Source organism: Marmota marmota, unplaced genomic scaffold (assembly GCF_001458135.2).
Source record: "Marmota marmota marmota unplaced genomic scaffold, marMar, whole genome shotgun sequence".
Lineage (NCBI taxonomy): Eukaryota > Metazoa > Chordata > Mammalia > Rodentia > Sciuridae > Marmota > Marmota marmota.
In genome coordinates, this window is record NW_025999949.1 from 5,621,732 (window position 1) to 5,640,757 (window position 19,026).

At 43.6% G+C, this 19,026-nt stretch overlaps 1 protein-coding gene across 1 annotated transcript; it reads left to right on the forward strand.

The window, feature by feature from the left end:
- The first annotated feature begins 485 nt into the window (after positions 1 to 485).
- Positions 486 to 16,978, forward strand: LOC107142854 (dendrocyte expressed seven transmembrane protein). Its single transcript, XM_015486361.2, has 4 exons — positions 486 to 532; positions 9,229 to 10,270; positions 14,503 to 14,811; positions 15,732 to 16,978. Exons 2-4 carry the CDS (start codon positions 9,242 to 9,244, stop codon positions 15,816 to 15,818), a joined length of 1,425 nt encoding a protein of 474 aa, XP_015341847.1. The 5' UTR covers positions 486 to 532; positions 9,229 to 9,241; the 3' UTR covers positions 15,819 to 16,978.
- Positions 16,979 to 19,026: the final 2,048 nt, after the last annotated feature.

Here is a 19,026-nt window from a genome sequence, read left to right on the forward strand (position 1 = left end):
AAGTTAAATTTCTAAGATGGGAATTCTCCGTGTGGTTGCACGGCGTGACACCATTATCAGCCCTGACTTGGTCATGGGTGCAGAGGTGGCTTCTTGGTGAAACTGCCCTTCAGCTGTAGATGGGAGCAGGGGAGGGCACTTGCTTATCAATTGCCTTTCTAGAGTAGAGTTAGGGATTACACATTAGGGGAAAAGAGGAAAGAGGAAGAGAGACTGTCCATGTTTTTATAACTCCTTCCCTTGTGCTTGAAAATATACTATTTCATTATTTTCCAGAGCTGGTTTGTGGAACCTGTATTCTGTGAAAAATATCAGAATGCACGATGTAGTCCTTCGCATCAGTTTCACCCCTTGTTGATACTGAATGACGTAGTCACTTTATGGAGGAAATAAAGATATTGATTCATGATGACACTACCCTCTTCTCATTTCTGGTTCCTTTTTCCTGCCCTATATTAAGACTTGCAAGCCCTTGGGAAGGGCTTTTTTTTTTTTTTTTTTTTGCACTCAAAGAAGAACCTGAGAGAAATCTGTAAGTAACCTTTCAGACTAATCTTTTTTCTAAAATTGCTTTTTAAAAAAGTATTGGTTAATTAGAATAAACAATTATGACCACTCCTCTGCTCCACAGTCTGCCTGTGAATAGAAATATCAGAAAGACAGTCTTTAATGTTGGTATCTGAGTATTCTCATCTCTGGGGAGATTGCACCCTCCTTCTAGGGCAGTGTGGAGCCCTGTGCCATCTCCTGGCTTTGCAGACTTGACCCTAGGAGCAGAGGCTTCTGGCCTAGGGAGGAGCTGGCACCCTGTCCTAGGTAGGACAGGAGGCCCTGCCTCACTAACAGGCACCCCAGGGTTTGGCAGCCTGCAGTGAGGGACGGACTCTCTCCACGGATGCTCTTCTGTTTACCCATAGCCCTCATCAATCTTTCCTTTCTTGTGTGAATGTTGCTTTCACAGAGTAAGGCATTTGCTAAGGTTCCCAAGGCAAGAAGGATTAAAACAAAGAGATGAGGAAGTCAGTCCCCTTCAAACAGAGGCCTGGGCTCCTGCTCCAGCTATTTTGGCCGTCTGAGAGAACAGTATGTTCCCAACCAAAGCAAGAGCTTCACAAAAAAAAAAAAAAGGAAAGAAAGAAAGGAAAAGCAGCCCTCCTTTTTTTCTTTTTGTCTCACTTACAGGTGCTGGCCTTTGATATTCTGTCTCAGAAGTGGGTGCAAAGTATCCATGCCAAGAGCCCACTCTGTGGCTCTGATCCACTTTTCATTTCAGAGAAGATGGGGCTGGTGGAGACCTTAGAACCCAGTTAGCTCTTGGGCAGAGGTCCCAAGAGGTGAAGTGACCTGTTTGGAGTGGAGAGTCCAGGCCATAGGCCTCTGGTCTCCCTGCCCAGTTTTCTTCCTATTTTACTGTGCCCTTTATTCGGATTTCCTTTAAAATGAGATTTCCATCAAGTTATGGAGGAAGCGAGGAGGCTGAGGGGCTGAAAGTCTCCTTTAAGGGATTTGCAGAGCCGTTTAGAGGAACTCAGGAGGGATAGAGGAACTGTCCTTCTGGGTTTATTTTCCCCCAGGGTGTCTGTAGACTGTAACCAGGCTTGGTGAGCATAAGCCTTTGTCTTCTGCGTGGGAGCAGGGACACAATGAGCTGGAAACTGCAGATGAGGCTGGTGTTTTATAAGTGGGCAAGAGGGCACCTCCTGTAGCCTGGGGCTCCAGGTCTTTCCCAGCAGGAGGGCCACACAGCAGCCTGCCGTTTCTGTTTGACAGCTCTGAAGCTGCATTGATGATGTGCACCTGCAGTATCCCCCCATCTAGAAAGTGAGGGCTCTCATTTAGAGGCTCTCATTATTATTTCATGGCTCCATTTGTTGTGGCTACTGACTGGGCTTTGTATTTGGACCAAAGATACATTCATCTCTACCTTGAGGGTTAATCTGTGCTCAAAAGACTGTGCTCAGGAGCTGGGGATGAAGCTCAGTGGCAGGGCACTGGTCTTCCATGTGTGAGGCCCTGAGTTCAATCCTCAGCACAAAAAAAGAAAACAAAAAAGAAAAAGACTGCTCAGGAATGGAGGTCTTCCTGATTCACCAACGAGGTGGGGGCCTTGGGGGTCAGGAATGGACCCTTTTCCATGCCAGCCCTCATGTTACCAGTGACATTTATTTCCACCTGGACAAAACCATGGCAGTGCATGCACTACTGTGGGGTTTGCCAGCTAGCCTGTGCAGGGCTGACGGAGAAGCCTGGTGGCTTCTGTTTCCCATGGCAACAGCTCAGCTCTGCATAAAAGCAGGTGCACATGGGCTCAGGTTGGATACAAAGACGGCACTGTTCTGCAGGGCTCTGGGCTTGGGCTGGGCTTCTTACCACAACCCTGTCCTTCTCTGGTTTCCTCCCACCCCATCACCAGAAAATTGCTTTGACCCTGTAAAAGAGAGATGGGGCCCCAGTGACACGTTGCTGTGGACTCCAGCTAAGGCCTTTCTGCCTGCCATGTGATGCAAACTGTAGGTGAGGGATGAAAGCAAGGAAGTGGTAATTACTACTGGGAAATTGCTGTTGGTAAAAGCAAGGAGCAGGCTTTCTATGCTGGGGAGACGAGGCTGTGAATTCAGGCACTAAACATTATTGATAATGGAAGCAAAATAAAGAGAAATGACAGGTTAAAAGGATCAGGCAGCCTTTTAGAACCTGCTGAAAGAAACAATGTAGAAGGTGAGAGGGGAATCCAGTAAGCACCAGACAGGGGAATAAAATGGAGTTAGAGATCTTTGAGCAAAAATAAACATGCCCAAGTCATAGAGAAAGCCCTTTATATGTGAGACTAGAAATTGGCTTATAGCATGATTTGAAAACATCACAAAGGATAAGAGGGTAGAAAGGTAATTCTGGGAAGTGGTTGGGAGAGAGATTAAGGTGAGAAGGGGGTAGACAGGAAGAGGGAGCAAAGTGGCTATCACTGAAGCTCACGGGCTGCAGACTCACAGCTCTGGTCAAAATCAGCCAGAGTGCTTGCAAACAAGTTGAGCCAAACTCTTTTCTTTCTTTTTTCTTTATTCAAAAAAGAAAAATGGGATTGAATGTTCCCACATACCTATCAGTCTGCTAGATTAGCCATAAAATACCTTAGGCTCTGCGGCTTAAAGAGCAGACAAATATATTTCTCACTGTTCTGAAGGCTGCAGATCCCATATCACCCAAAGAAATCTAGATTTTCCCCCCCAGGGTTGGGGATCAAAACCAGGGCCTAGTATATGCTAAGCACTTACTCTACTACTGAACTATAACCCCAGCTCAGAAATCAGATTTCTGACTTGAAAATAATCAGAAAATCTGGCCACACAGAGTTTATATATAATCTTGAAAAAAAGCCTGCTGGTTTGGGGGTTATTTCCCCTACAACTTAAATAGGGGTCATGGTCCCTTCGACACCTCAGATATCTACTGCCCATTGTTTCACACCCCAGAGTATCTGTGTCTCCTTATTTTCTTCACTCTTGACCATGCCTGTCTGACCCTGCAGACAGGCTTCAGGAAGTCTTGGTGCTGCCTGCCCTGCCTGTGTCTGCCAGGTCAGGAAGAGGGCCCACCCTGACCCAGCTAATAGAGAAGGAGGGACCTTGATGCAATGCACCTCTCTTCCCCTATCCAGGATTGGTTGGGAGCAGGGCCTCTCACCTAGGACCTCAGACCAGGATGGGCCTGAGTCCAGGGAGCCCTTGTTTAAGAGCTGGGCAAGGGTGAGCCTAATGCTGGCTGTTGCCATCTCTAAGTAAACATGGGAATTCATGAGTGGCTTCATGCAGCTGAGCAGAGTGTCTGCCTGCTCAGTAGGGCTGTGCTGGCAAGAGGGGGAAGGACATCGGATGTGTTGACAGTGCAGGGCAAGCTCTTCCTACACCCTGTCTTCATTTTAGCCCACACATGTGGATGGGAACCTGGGAACATATTTCACCTAAAGTTAGAAGACCTTCGAAGACCGTGTTGAAGAGGGCAGAGAGCTCGCCATTTGATCCCTCAGTGTCATGGATTAGAATCCTGGTTCTTCCACTGATTAGCTCTGTGACCTTAATCAAGTATTTTACCTCTCTGAGCCTCAGTTTACCATCTAAAAAAGATGTAGACACAAAAATATAAGATTCATGGAAATCATGTATATCAAATGCTAGAACAATTTGTGGTAACAAACTCATAACTGCTATCTGTTAGTAGTAGTGTTTCTGTTAAGTTACTAAGTCTCAGACAGAGACCAAAGTTATGGTTTGTCCACTTCTTTAGGTACCTTCTGGTGCCTGGAGACAAATCGGGTATTGTTATGGACTGAATGTTTGTTTCCCCATCTACCACAAGTCTATGTTTAAGGCTTAACTCGCGTGGCTGCATTTGGAAATGGGGTTTCCAAGGAAGCGATGAAGATTATAGGAGGTCATATGGGTGGAGCCCTTATCCAATAGGATTAGTGTCCTTATAACTGCTCTGTTATTGCTTAAAAGAAAAGACTTGTGGCCAAATAGAGCTGAGGCTGAAATGATCTCTGGGTGACATATTGGAAAGGTCGGTATACTTAAGGATAATACAGTATGAAAGAAAGAAGGGTATGGAAGAGGAGGAGGAGGAAGAGGAGGAGGAGGAGGAGGAGGAGGAGGAGGAGGAGGAGGAGGAGGAGGAGGAGAAGGAGGAAAAGGAGAGGTACCAGAGAGCCCACCCTCCTCTCTATGCCATGTGAGGTCACGGAGAGAAGGAGGCCATCAGTGAATCAGGAAGAGAGCCCTCATCAGAACCTGACCCCACAGGACTTTGGTATGGGATCTGCAGCCTTCAGAACAGTGAGAAATATATTTGTCTGCTCTTTAAGCCACAGAGCCTAAGGTATTTTTATGGCTAATCTAGCAGACTGATAGATATGTGGGAACATTCAATCCCATTACTCAGGGACCCTAGTAAGGATTTTAGAAAGGATAGTGAAAAGTCCTTTTCATGAGTTATTGATGTGAAGAGATGTTGATGTGATGGGAAAAGTGTTGATTTGTGGTGAACTGGGCTCTTGCTTCAGGCTTTGCCAGATGCCAGGACAGCTTTGGTGGGTCCCTCTTCTCTCTACATTTTCATTTCCTCTGCTGTGAAAATCATCTGGTTTGGTATCATTCACCTGGAACCATGATACCCAATATGTAGATATTCACTTATCACTTATTTCAATTCAATTCAAAATTCTATTCCTTGGCACTAGCCCTATCCCAAGTGCTTAGTACTCACATGCAGCTAGTGTCCCTGTGTTGACAGTTCAGATATACAACATGTCGATTATCACAGAAAGTTCTCTCAGCACTGATTCTAGAATTTTCTACCTGAGGTCTGGTCATCAGATGAGCCATGTCAGTGTCAGCTGGAACTTGTTAGATTGCAAAACTTCAGATGCACCTTAGACCTTCTGAATCAAGACCTGCATTTTCACAAGATTCCCCCAGTGATGACAAGCTCACATCTGAGCAGCCCTGATCTATACAGTTCCCTCCAGCTCTCAATTAAAATTTAAGAATCAGTGTCCATGCTTGACAAAATCTTTGAGAAAGAACCAAGCAAGTAACTTGTCAAAAGTTAGATTCAGTGATTTGTTGGAAAGAAAGGAACTGAAGTTATTTGCAAAAAGATAAGCAGAATAGCTTCACTGCCACAGGAATGAGAGGAAAGAAGGCAGCCCACCTCTGAAGGCACCAGGGGCAGCATTGCAGGGCTGGGAGGGTGGTACAGTCCTGCCCTGAATCTAAGCCTCCCTTCAACTTGGGAATTCCATCTTTGCCTGAAGGGCAGAGAATGGGAGTTCTCAATTTTCTGTGTCAGCAGAGAAATAGCAAGAAGTAAGGGGTTGTATCTGTGGGACACCTTATGCCCAAGGAGTATTAAGGGTGCTAAAATTTTCCTCCTTAAACCTCACCAGGAAGGAGCACGTAGGTCTTAAATTTAAGTGGGGAAAATGAGGAACTGAGAATGGAGAAGAAATCTAAGCCACCCCGACAGGAACGGAAGGGCAGGCCCATGGTCCAAAGCTCTGCTCTGTGGCTTGAGCTGTAAAATAGGAGCAAATGTGTCTGGTCTTCTCAATGTGGAAAGGTTCGGTGTCTTTGGGTGACATGCTGTTTTCAGCACAATTACAAGAGGATAAGTTTAGATCTGTAGCTTGTTGAGCAAATATGTGCCTCTTACAGGACAAAATTGCAGTCATAGATCTTATTTAATTGATACTAGATTTTATTGCAGAATGTTAAAATTTTAATGTGTCCATAAATCCATTTCATACTTTCAGGGAAATATCAGTGTTAAGAACACATTGCACGAGGATGAAGGCAAGAGAAGGGGAAAAAGAACCACAGTATACATTATTAATATTTCAGGAGGCAAGCAGAAGGGTGCCTCATAAAGGAAATTAGAAAAAAAATAAACAAAAGAGCTGGGATTTCTGATTTGGTTAGAGAAGAATCTGCTAATTGGAGACAGATTATTGTTGATTATTTAGATGTAGGAGGAAAAAACACTGAAGATAGTGGAGATGGGTTTGTGATATTCGGGTCAGCCCTTAAACAGTCCCTGGCAGAAAGTGTGACATGTTTCCAGTAGGCACAGACACAGCAAGCTGATTGTCCTGTCAGCTAAGTCAGAGTCTTGGAATCCAGGCAGTTTGCAGGAGGGAGGGAATCAGGAGATCCTGGTGTGAATCTTGCTGTACCATCTACTCTGCATGATCGCTGGCAAATTTCAATAAGCACATGGAGTCTTGGTTCCACTGTGTAAAACGGGAAGAGCTTCCTAATCCATGGGTTGGAGTAGGGAGTGTGGATGCTTTATAGAAAGTGCCTAAAACATAGAGGGCAAAGAATGCTTATGAGTGTATCGGTTAGTCAAATGATGGTTTGGGGTCAAAGTCAAAGTAATGGCAACGAAAATGCCTGGGGACAGAGGAGAGGTAGCAGCTCTTCACTTGCTCTATTGCTGGGCCCTCTGCCCACTGCCCACTCATCCACCAAGCCCTCCTATTCACATAATGAAGTTGGGTAGGGTTAGCAATGCTGGGTTCAGGAGCTCAGGGCCCATCCATGATGGCTGTCTCTGTCTTCACTGGCCACTGTGCATGTAGCCACGACCAACCCTCCATCCAACCTGATTCAGAAAGAAAGCAAGTTTGCAGGGGAAAAGAACTATGGTCTTTTGCAGTTTCCCATCCTAATCTTTATTCTAATTTCCTTTCCTCCTGATGGAGTAGGAACATCCTCATGTGTACAATTCTGATCTCTGCCAAGGCCAGTCTTATGTGGTAATGACCCTTCTTCAAAACTCAGATTCTCCCCATGTCTCTTGTCTGCTCTGAGTATTTGCATTCAGAATTTGTGCCCAAAGATCCATGCCCTCTATTCTCTTGCTAGAGAAATGTCCATGTTTATTCCTGACATGCCTTTCCCCCTCCTCTTACTTCTGCCTTTCATTAACCCTCTTCAGCCTGAACACAGAAAGACAATAATTTTTTCACCTCTGGTGGCCCAGTTCATGCTTCTATCAGCACTCCACACATATCTCACATGATGAGTGAAACTCACTGGTTCTAGCAGTTAACCGACTCCATAAAGCCAGCTCCATTATATTTATGAGAGAAGGGATGTATTTGACAATGTTTAAAATTGATCAGTGTCCTCATTAAAATCCTATGCATATGATACCATGCTTGTTAGATATTTTCATGTCAATTAAGAAAGACAAATCTCAAATTTATTTTATCATACTCCATATGAATCCTAGCCTCTTTGAGTACATCATAGACCTAAATATGCATGACTAACAGGGTGGTAGCAGCATTATAGCATCTTTATTTTAATTATCCTATGTCTGGAAAAAGGAAAAGATGATTAATTCTAGAGACAAAAATATCCTTCCTTTCCTTGTAAGACTCTCAGGAGACAACTGTACACTGAAGGTAGGGGCAGAGGAGGAAGAAGCAATGGTTACAGAGCAGAGGTATAATGGCCTCAGTCCAATTCCACACTGAAGTTTGGATGCCCTTGGTATGCTTTCTGGTCTGTAAAATTACAGCACAAGAAAAATAGATGACTATTAAAGAGTACTCTTACATAATGCAGTTCGGTGAGACTTCTGCCTATCCATCAGCCTACTGTTTGTTTCAACTATTAGGCCCATGATACAGTACTGTTGCCTTTATCAATTAACAATTACAGCCTAACAGACCAGAACAGATTTCAGTGGTTTAAAATAAAACAGCATTTATTCTTTTTCATGGGTCCATGGCCAGCTGGTGGGTTGGTGGGGTTGGTGGCGGGGGGGGGGGGGTGCTGGCTAGTCTATCTAGGCTGGCCTCTATCACATGACTGGTAGCTGGGTGACCACTGGCCAAGTTGATGGCATTGAGTAGTCAAGTAGGCTCGTTGACCAGAAGTCTAACCTGGTGTGAAAAGCTGGACCATGACCTCCCAAAGATATTCATGTCTGAATGTCCAGAACCTGTGAACATGTTGCCTTACATGCTAACAGAGACTCTGCAGATTAAGTCAATGATTAAGTCAATGATCTTGAGATGGGGTATTATCCTGGATTATCTGGGTGTCCCCATGTAGTTACAAGGGTCTTTATAAGAGGGAAGCAGAAGGATCAGAGGATGGAAACAGAGGTCACAGAGGAGGGAAGATGCAGCCTTGCTGGCTTTGAGATGGAAGAAGGATCTATGAGCCAGGGAATGTAGGAAGACTCTAGCAGCCAGAAAGGCAAGGAAACACATTCTCCCCAGAGCCTCCAGTAGGAGCACAGTTCAGTGGACCTCTGGAGTTGTAAGAAGATAAGTAGATGTTTCTTTGAAACACCGAGTTCATGGTAATTTGTTGTGTGGCTATAGGAGATGAGTACAGCTGGCCTTGTTACCATGGCGATGGCAGAGCTCCAGGAGAGCATGCAGGAGCGGGCCATGGGCTAGGGACTGGCACACCGCCCTGCTGTCACATTATACTGGCCAAAGCAGTCACAAGTCCTGCTCAGATTCAAGGAATGGAGTAACAGAGTCCACTTCTTGATGGATTCTCTTTCTCTCACCTCTCGGTGGGAAAAGCTGTGAGGTCTCATTGCAAGGGGTGGAAAGAGGGAGGGGTAAAGAATCACCACCATGTCATGCATCCATCCACCTCCTGGCTCTTAAGCATATTCTGATCTTGGTTTCTTTTTCATTCCTAGGGACACAGGGATCATGGGCATGTGGACCTCGAGCATGGATGTCTTCCTAAGTCTTTGGAGGATGTACGTGTTTCCGAGAGGTCCTGGATGGGTGGACTTTCTCCAGCACTTGGGAGTGTGCTGTTTTGTGGCCTTCATTTCAGCGAGCCTCCTCTCTGTGGCCTTCTACTGGTTTCTGCCATCAGTGGTGGCCTTCGCCACCTCCTGGATGGTCATGTGTGTTCTCTTGGGCTGCTCCAGGCACGCGCGCTGTTTCATTCTTCTGGTCTTTCTCTCGTGTGGCCTGCGTGAAGGCAGGAACGCTTTGATTGCAGCTGGCACGGGCATAGTGATCTTTGGCCACGTGGAAAATATTTTTCACAACTTTAAATGTTTCCTGGACAGTATGACTTGCAACCTGAGGGCAAAGAGCTTTTCCGTACATTTTCCACTTCTGAAAAAATACATTGAAGCCATTCAGTGGATTTATGGCCTTGCCACTCCACTGAATGTATTTGATGACCTCGTTTCCTGGAATCAGACACTGGTGGTCTCTCTTTTCAGTCCCAGACATGTCCTGGAGGAACAGCTAAACAACACCAAAGGAGAAGTCCTGAGTGTCTTACACCCTGTGACCACCATGATGGAGGTGTTTTCCTCCCTGGGGCAGAAGCTGCTCGCCTTTGCTGGGCTTTTTCTTGTTCTGCTCAGCACTGGCCTCTTTATGAAGCGATTTTTGGGCCCCTGGGGTTGTAAGTTTGAAAACATCTACATCACCAGACAATTTGTTCAGTTTGATGAAAAGGAGAGGTATCGACAGAGGCCCTGTGTCCTCCCACTGAATAAGAGGGAGAGGAAGAAGTATGTTGTCATCCCATCTTTCCAGCTGACTCCTAAAGAGAGGAAAAACCTGGGGCTGTTTTTCCTCCCCATACTTACCCATCTCTCCATCTGGGTGCTGTTCACAGCTGCAGATTACCTGCTGTATCGGCTCATTTTCTCCGTGAGCAAACAACTCCAAAGCTTGCCAAGACTTGAAGTTCACTTGAAACTGCACAGAGAGGTAGGGGCTCCCAGGTGTGTCACAGCTTCTTGCTGGGTCAGTCTTGCAAAAGATCCGGAACCTCCCAAGACAGGGAAATATTTTATTCACCTTTGGATCACTGGTGTCTAACACAGTGCCTGGCCCATAGAAGAAACCCAACAAGTGTAGGTCAAATTGAAGTACTAATGTTAGAATGTGATTCTGTATTAGTGTTCTCTGGCTGCTATAACAAATGATTCTAACTAGGTGACTTAAACAGTAGAAATGTATTTTTTTATAGCCATAGGAGTGAGAAATCTGAATTCAGTTTTCCTGGGATAAAATTGAGATGTGGTTGGAAGGGACATGTTCTTTTCAGGTGTTAGGAAAGAATTCACTCTTTTCCTCTTTAGCTTCTGGTGGCTGGTGGCATTTCTTGACTTGTGATGGCCTAGCTCCCATCTCTGTCTCTGTCTTCACATCACCGTATAGAAAATCTTTCTCTGCTCTCTTAAGTCACGCACATGGTCTCATGAGGGCTCACTGGGATGACAGGATAATTTTTACATCTCAAGATCTTTAACTTAATCTCCTCTAGTAAAGCCCTTTAAGCCAAGTGAAGTGCCATAGGTTCTAGGGACTAGGATCTTATGGAGGACATGAGGGAACCATTTTTCAGCCTCCTATACTCCATATACAATGAAACGTGGGAATAGATATCTCTGATGTTGAACCTAGAGTTGATTCTCAAGCTGTATCTGGCACAAACCTGAGTCCAGGATTTAGGGCCTGACTTCTTACTCTTAGGGCCTGACTTCTTATGCATCCGGAGTCCTTATCAAACACTGATCTCAGTTCATCAGTGCAATGTTTAAAAAGATGACTGCTGATAAAGGGCTTCTATATGACCCAGTAACGTGGCTGGTACCTAGTGCCCTGGACCACATTTGGGGAAACTCTGGCTTAGGTGCTAAAATGTAAAACCTTTTAGACAAGAATCCTTGACCTTAGACCTTAGCACAGGTGTGTCATTGTGGAACTGAATAAGCAAGCAAGTGAACACACCCAAAACTCCTCTCCAGAAACCCCACGGAATCTCCTGTACTTGGACTGGGGTAAGAATTTTTAAAACCTCCTGGAATAAGTCTAATGTGTCTCCAAGACTGAGAACCGCTGTTTTAAACCCATCACCCGGAAGAACAGAGCCAGATATCTAAGTTCTAATAGCCATCATGTGGTTCTAGGAAAACCCATAATTAGGCAAGACAATGTCTTTTTCTGAGCTGGTGCCCCCTGCATCTTAAGGAATCTGGCTTTCTCCCTCCTCCCAGCAACCATGTGCCAACAGAGAAGACTGAGGGTTTTGTGCATCTCATCTTTTATCTTTTCCATCTTCCCTGTGGAAATTTGTAATTATGTTGACATTTCAGAGGGTCTGGGAATTGTCAGACATTTGCCTTATTTAGTTTTTTAATCCCAGAAATTGTGGGGCAGAACCAGGTACGGCATGTTGGTGCGTGCACACAGGCGTGATGCGTGTTGGGGTCAAGTACACTTCCGGGGCTGTGCACTCACCAGCAGCAGTCACCATGTGCCAGCTGCTGGGAAAATCACAGAGGAGGAAATGACGGCCAGGCTGCTGGTAAACCATCCTCTGAAACCCCATCCTCCCCTTCTCTCTCTCTCCCAGGGTCTCAGATCCTCCTGCTGCATCCACACTTTTCCTCCTCCTTCCCTTTTGGTTCAGCAGATCCAGATCCCCTGGTTCCTGCCCTCCTAATCCTGGGCTGCTTCTCAGAGTTGATTACTCTGAGCTCTCTGCTTTCCCTGAAGAATTCAGGTAATTACCAGGCACCCTGTTGCTCTAGATATTTGGAGCAGGGTGGATAATGGAAGTAGCGTTTCAAATGAAAGCCAAACAAGAATCCCACAGTCCTTGGTCTTGGGTGTGGGGGGTGGCCAATAAGAAGGCCTCTGTTCCTGCCATTCTCCTTTGTATTATCCTTTCTTGTCTTCCCTTCTTGATTCTCCCTGTCTCTCGATCCCCTTCATTTATTTCTCTCTCTGCTAATACCCAATACACAAACCTGTTTTGTTAATTCCCACTGGTTTAGACAGAGGAGGACAATGGCAAGTTCTGACTTCCCCCCAAAGCACAGAAGCTTTCTAATGACAATATGCTGACACATTCATCTTGGGCACTGCTGGGTACTGGGGATGTGACCATGTCCAGGCTGTGATGGCCGCATTATGAGGGTGGTATCCCAATGGGGGTGGCCGCCATGTATACACCTAACAGCAGCACGGTGCTGGGCACTGGAACCAATCTGGGAAGGAGGCTGCCTGGGAGTGCCCCTCCAGCTCTCTCCCACTGTGCCTGGGAGATAGCCACAACCAGCTTCTTCATGACTGGCCTTATCCCAAGATGCCCTTGGAGGCTGTGCATCTTGTCTGTGGCTGTAGGTTTGCAACAGAGAAGTCAAGCTGGAAGAGAAACATTGGTTCAAGTTTTTGCCCACATTTCTCCCTACTTTCATACAATTTTAGATAAATGTTTTAAATAAAGAAGTTGGGAAATGATCCAAGTTGATCGAGCTGTATGGGTGGGCATTGTAAATAAAAATAGCTGTAGTCCCTACTTGTGCTCTACTGCCTTAACCTTGCAAGATGGCGGGACATCTGGGCCTGCCCTCCACCCATGACTCAATGCTGTCCCAGCAGGTTGTTCACCTAAGAGAAGGAAACACATTTTAAATCATTGGGGTACCATTTAGTATGTTGCTTGGCATTTGGAAAGACTGAATTGTCTTCCACGTTACCCTCAACCAACCCCATACAAAAATGTTGACTCGATTATTTTGAAGCCCTGACTCCCAACTGCAAAACCCCCAGTTGGATTTCTAGACTAAATAACTTCTTCCCAGACCGAACCCCCGCTGCTTTCTCATTGTGGGGATTGCTCATCACTGCCTCAGTCGATGGGTTTGTTTCTTCAATAGTATTAAAAAGACTGCATGCCTTTGCTCTGGGGACTGAAATCTCTATTTAATTGTAGACTGACTGTCTTTTTAATAAGAGGAGAAGCAACACAAATGTTTTTCATTGCGTAGGCGCAGGTTTGAATTTGTATAGAGGTCCCAGGTTTGGCATTTCCAGATTCTTTATAGGCCCTGGGATCCAAGGTGCATGATATTTTCTGGATTTTTTTTTTTTTTTTGAGACTTCATCTACTTCTTCCTGGGCCCAGGACTCTGTGGCACTAGGGTGATAATAACTTACTAAGTACACCAGTCGGTAAGGTTAATGCTCCATCCCCAAGGTGTTTAATTTACACTGGGAGTAGTTTGTTCATGGGCAGGATCTGGTCCATTAATTCCTGCTTTGCCAATTAGAAAACAAATCCACTGAGAGATTAAATGACTTTCTCAGGTCAGGGGAAAGAAAGAGCTGAGTCAGCACACACTTCTGCTGGTGGCTGGGCTGGGTAGTTCAATGTCATCTTTTGCCCTCTGTATCAGTCTGCTGAGGGCAATTTTTTGTTCTCTTGCCTTCAAACATGAAGAAATGCACCCCTCCTGAGTAATTGGGAGACATGCGAAAATGCCCTATTTGAAAGATCTCCTCCAACAAGATTTTAGTCTCCTTCAGTGAGGGTCAACACATCAACCTAAAATGGGATATCACACAATGAATAAGAGGAATCCCCCAAAGCTTCAGAAGATTGATTTAGAGCATGATTTAGTATCTCATCATCTTTGTGAACTTGTTATCTGCTGAAGTGGAGTTTGTCATGATTAGGAGGATGTTCTCTGGGTCATAAGGGGCGTGTCCTCAAGCGATCCTCTCCCCCAGTTAAGCCAGCTCCCCCATCTCACATTAGCTCATGTGCCAAAAGTGGAGAAACATGTATCCCATGAAAATGTGGATGTGGCCAGATTTGTTAGTGTAACATTAAACAGATTTCTCCATCTTCTTAAAGCCTTCAACAGTGACTCTCCATGAAGCTATTGAATACTTTTCTGATACACCTATCTCAAGAAAACCAGTGCTTCTGCAAACCTGCTTTGGAAATCACTTCCATAGTTACAGACAACTCATCCCTTCTCCTTTGTTCCAAACACAGCACAAAAAAACAAGATGTGAGAGTTCTTTTAACCAAAGCTCCCTGAAGATTGAAGATAAATGCTATGTGCTGCCAGGAAATATTGAGAAAGATAAAGACTGGGTAGAAAAATGGCATGGATATTAATTATTTTATTCTTTCATTTTAGAAACAAGGAACTCAAGACCTCATCCATGATTCTTCCTTTAATATATCTGTCTTTGAACCCAGCTGCATCCCTAAACCTAAGCTCCTTCTGTCTAGGACTTGGGTTCCTCTCAGTATTATTCTTGTGATATTAATGATGCTGGGACTGTTGTCCTCCATTCTGATGCAACTTAAGATCCTGGTGTCCACATCCTTCTACCCCAACGTGGAGAGGGAGCGCATTCAGTACCTACATGCAAAGCTACTTAGAAAAAGATCAAAGCAGCCACCAGAAGAGTTCAAAAGGAAACTGAGTCTGTACTTTAAAAAGGTGAGGCCAAGATGGGGGGGTTAACCTCTAATTAAGTGAATGGTAAGTTTGAAAAGCAAATGGAAAGAGGATTTCAAAGCTCTCTTTGACTTCATATCAGAGCTCATATCCCAACAGTAGAGAGGATTTTGAGGTGGGGGCGGGGTGACAAAATTGCTTCGCTGTGGCTCAGCATTGTGATTTGAATGGTGGTCCAGAGAAGTCTACAAGACATCCTTCAAAATATTGGTTTCAAGTAAGTATGTTAAGCCATATTGTAGAGAGGTTATTTGGGAAGGTCTTCTCTGAATTGGATATTGAATAACAATATCCAATAATACCCAATACTTTCCTGGGCCAAGAATAAAGAGAAAACATGGAAGGATATCTAAAACTTTGTCAATTTCAAAGAATTTGTTCATCCTACAGTGTTATCTATCTATCCATCCATCCATCTATTTGTCTATGGTTTTTATTATATAATGTACATATGTACATACATACATACATATGTGTGTGTGTATCACCATAGCTCCCATATACACACGTCAAAGATTTTATTTAACATATTTATTAATGAGGAGAAACCATTTAAAGAATAATTCAAAACACACAGACACATACACAGGTTATCAAGTATACCAAAATAAATTTGCTTCATAGTTGCCTGGCTCCTCTGTCTGGGAGGACACTGGAAGAATCAATTGTCCTTTGCAGGGCAAAGTTCATGTGCATGTCATGGTCATGAATCCTGTACATCCTTGTTATCAGCCATCTACAACTTAAAGATTTGGGAAATAGTTCACAGACAATGTAAGACCAAAAAAAAAATACCAAAAGGATAAGATTTCATGTCCCTTTCAATACCACTAATACCATGATGAAAAATTTATGTAAGAGGCATTTGAAATGAGTCCAGTGTTCATTTATCTGCTTTTCAGGTTCATTTCTGGCTTCCAGTCCTGAAAATGATTAGGAAGAAACACACAGACATTGAGGCCGAAGACAATCCACAAGAGTCTGAATAGCTCTTGAGCCATGTGCATGCATCGTTCTTCTCAGGTCTACCGTTGGTGGTCACTGTTTATGCCCACTACTGGAGGGCTATGCCACAAGGCCACAGAGAGGTTTGGGTTTGCAGGGCCACCTTACATCACCTGGTTATTCCTCCAAATGACTTGTTATCTGTAAGTCAAGAGGTACCAGGCAAATGGTTTTGAGTCTGTCTTCCATACAATGTACATGATCTGGACGGAGTCACCACAGGACTATACCCAGGCCCATTGGTGATGAGCTTCAGCATACAGTACTAGTCAAAGAAAAAGAATGGAAAATAAAACAATGGAAATCTGTACTGCAGTCTTACTAGCAAATGCCAAGGAGAACATATATGCATAAAGTCTGCAAAATATCTTAAACTCTCTTGTGCCTTTTCTGCCCTTATAAATATCTTTCACACTATTCCCTACCTCACAATTGTCTCTCTCCCCCAGGCTCCTATTCAAACCCTCTTTCCAAAACCCATTTCCAGCAGCTCCCACTGTCGTCTTACCAACACCTTCTCTACTGCACCTTGCTTGCCTCCATATCTTTTGTTATCCCTTCTAGCAAACCCTCCAGCCTGAGAACAATGGCAGGGTGGATCAAAATCACATAATATACTTACTAAAATGCACCTCTTCATCTCTAGCTATCTCAAAATATCTAAAAGGGAGACAAAATTCCTTGAATATTGATTCTATTATTTCTAAAGAATCAGAATGGGGAAAATTTTTTTTTTTAATTTCAATTAGGTATATATGACAGCAAAATGCATTTTGATTCTTTGTACCCAATTGCAGCGCAATTTTTCATTTCTCTGGCTTTACATGATGTAGCATCCCACTCTATGTGCAGTCTTACAAGTATCTAGGGTAATGATGTCCATCTCATTCCACCATTTTCCTGCTCCCATGCATCCTCCCCACCCTCCCACCTCTTTGCCCAATGAAAGTTCCTCCATTTTTCTTCTGCCTCCAGCCTCCCCATTTTGGAACAACATCCACTTATCATGGTTTACTTCACCAAGCATGATATTCTCCAACTCCATCCATTTATCTGCAAATGCCATGATTTTATTCTATTTTAATGCTGAGTAATATTCCATTGTGTATATACACTAAAGTTTCTTTATCCATTCATCTATTGAAGGGCATCTAGGTTGGTTCCACAGTTTAGCTACTGTGAATTAAGTTGCTAAAAACATTGATGTGGCTGTGTCCCTGTAGTATGCTGATTTGGAGTATAGACCAAGGAGTGGGATAGCTGGATCAAATGGAGGTTCCATTCCAAGTTTTCTAAGGAATCTCCATACTGCTTTCCAGATTGGTTGTACCAATTTGCAGTCCCACCAGCAATGTATGAGTGTGCCTTTTCCCCACATTCTTGCCAACATTTATTATTGTCTGTATCCTTGATAACTGCCATTCTGATGAGTGTGAGATGAAATCTTAGAGTAGTTTTGATTTGCATTTTTCTAATTACTAGAGATGTTGAGTAATTTTTCATGTATTTATTGATTGAATATATATCTTCTGAGAAGTGTCTATTCAACTCCTTAGCCCATGTATTGATTGGATTGTTTGTTGTTTATTGTTTTTTTGTTTTTTGTAATAAGTTTTTTGAATTCTTTATATATCCTAGAGATTAGTGCTCTATCTGATGTGTGTGTGGCAAAAATTTCCCAAAATGTAGGCTCTCTGTTCACCTCATTGGTTGTTTCTTTTGCTGAAAATAAGCTTTTTAGTTTGAGACCATCCCATTTATTAATTCTTGATTTTATTTCTTACACTTTAGGAGTCTTGTTAAGAAGTCGGGGCCTAATCCAACGTGATAGAATGGGGAAAATTTTTAATTAGCTATTTTTACTTTTTAATTTTCCATTTTGAAAATGTTCAGATTTACAGAAAGTTGTGCTGGGGAACAGCACACACCTGTAATTCCAGCAGCCCCAGAGGCTGAGGCAGGAGAATTGCAAATTGGAGGCCAGCCTCAATAGTTGAGTGAGGCCCTAAGCAACTTAGAAATACCCTGTCTCAAAATAAAAAATAAAAAGGGTTTGGGATGTGGCTCAGTGGTAAAGCACCCCAGGGTTCTATCCCCAGAACCAGAAATGGAAAAAAAAAGCCCAAACAGGCCAATTTTTAGCCATCTAGAGGCTTCCTTCCTTACACAGCCCCTGAAACCTCCTCTCACATCTGCTAGCAGCAGACAAGATGGAGCATTGTGGTCTAAGACAAATGAGGTGTGGATTGGCCAGAAAAGCCACTAGAGGTTTAATATTGTTATCATGTAAGGGATTTTGAGTGCAAAGTCTTTGGAGTTCACTGATGTGGCATAAGTCAGTCAAGGTAAAAGAGATCAACTTGTTTGGCCAGTGGGTCCCTAAACTGCTTACAGATCATCATTCCTAAGGGTGTTGGGGGTTTCTAAAGATTGCTATTACCCAGCCTCAGCCTCAGCCTCAGCCTCTGCCTCAGCCTCAGCCTTAGTGACTCTGACTTGACTGGTCTTGGGTAGGATCTGGGCACTGGCATGTTTAAAGCACCTTGGTGATTCTAATGTGCAGCTAGAATTGAGGACCACAATTCTGAGGGATCTTAAAGAATTACAAGACTTCAATGGTTAAATTTCTTTAACAGAAGGAGATTTTATTAGAAAAGTGTCTGATTCAATAATTCTCAAAGTGTGTTTCCAGATCACAAAGTCAGCCCCTTGGTTGTTCCATAAGAAGAGTGAGATGGAAAACATTATGTAATAAATTACTGACCATCTTTTTACATTTAAGATTCATGAAGCAAACTGGGATAATGAAAAAGCTTAGAGAAACTGTATAATAAAGAAATATCTTTTTAACCTGTCTCACCCAGAATTTCCCCAGATTATTAAACTATGGAACAATTTCATCTGTAATAATTATTAACATCACGTAGGGCCAGTTCTACAGCTCATGCTCTGAAAGATGCCTATTTAATTGGCATGCATTTCATCCAAGAAAGGATTTGAGAAGAGAAAGATGCACTTGTAATTTTGACTTATTTAAACACTCTGATGAGTTCATGCTTTACTGGATTTTCTTATGTGTGGTTGTATATGTGTGTGTGTGTGTGTGTGTGTGTGTGTTGCTGGGGATTAAATCCAAGGACTTGCACACTGCAGGCAATGTGTTCTACCAATGAGCTACAATCTCAGCCTTGC

Coding starts and splice junctions, on each gene's coding strand:
- LOC107142854 (XM_015486361.2), top strand. CDS start 9,242: ATGGGCATGTGGACCTCGAGCATGGATGTCTTCCTAAGTCTTTGGAGG. Junction 10,271..14,502: donor ACTTGAAACTGCACAGAGAG/GTAGGGGCTCCC, acceptor CTTTCATTTTAG/AAACAAGGAACTCAAGACCT. Junction 14,812..15,731: donor TGAGTCTGTACTTTAAAAAG/GTGAGGCCAAGA, acceptor TCTGCTTTTCAG/GTTCATTTCTGGCTTCCAGT.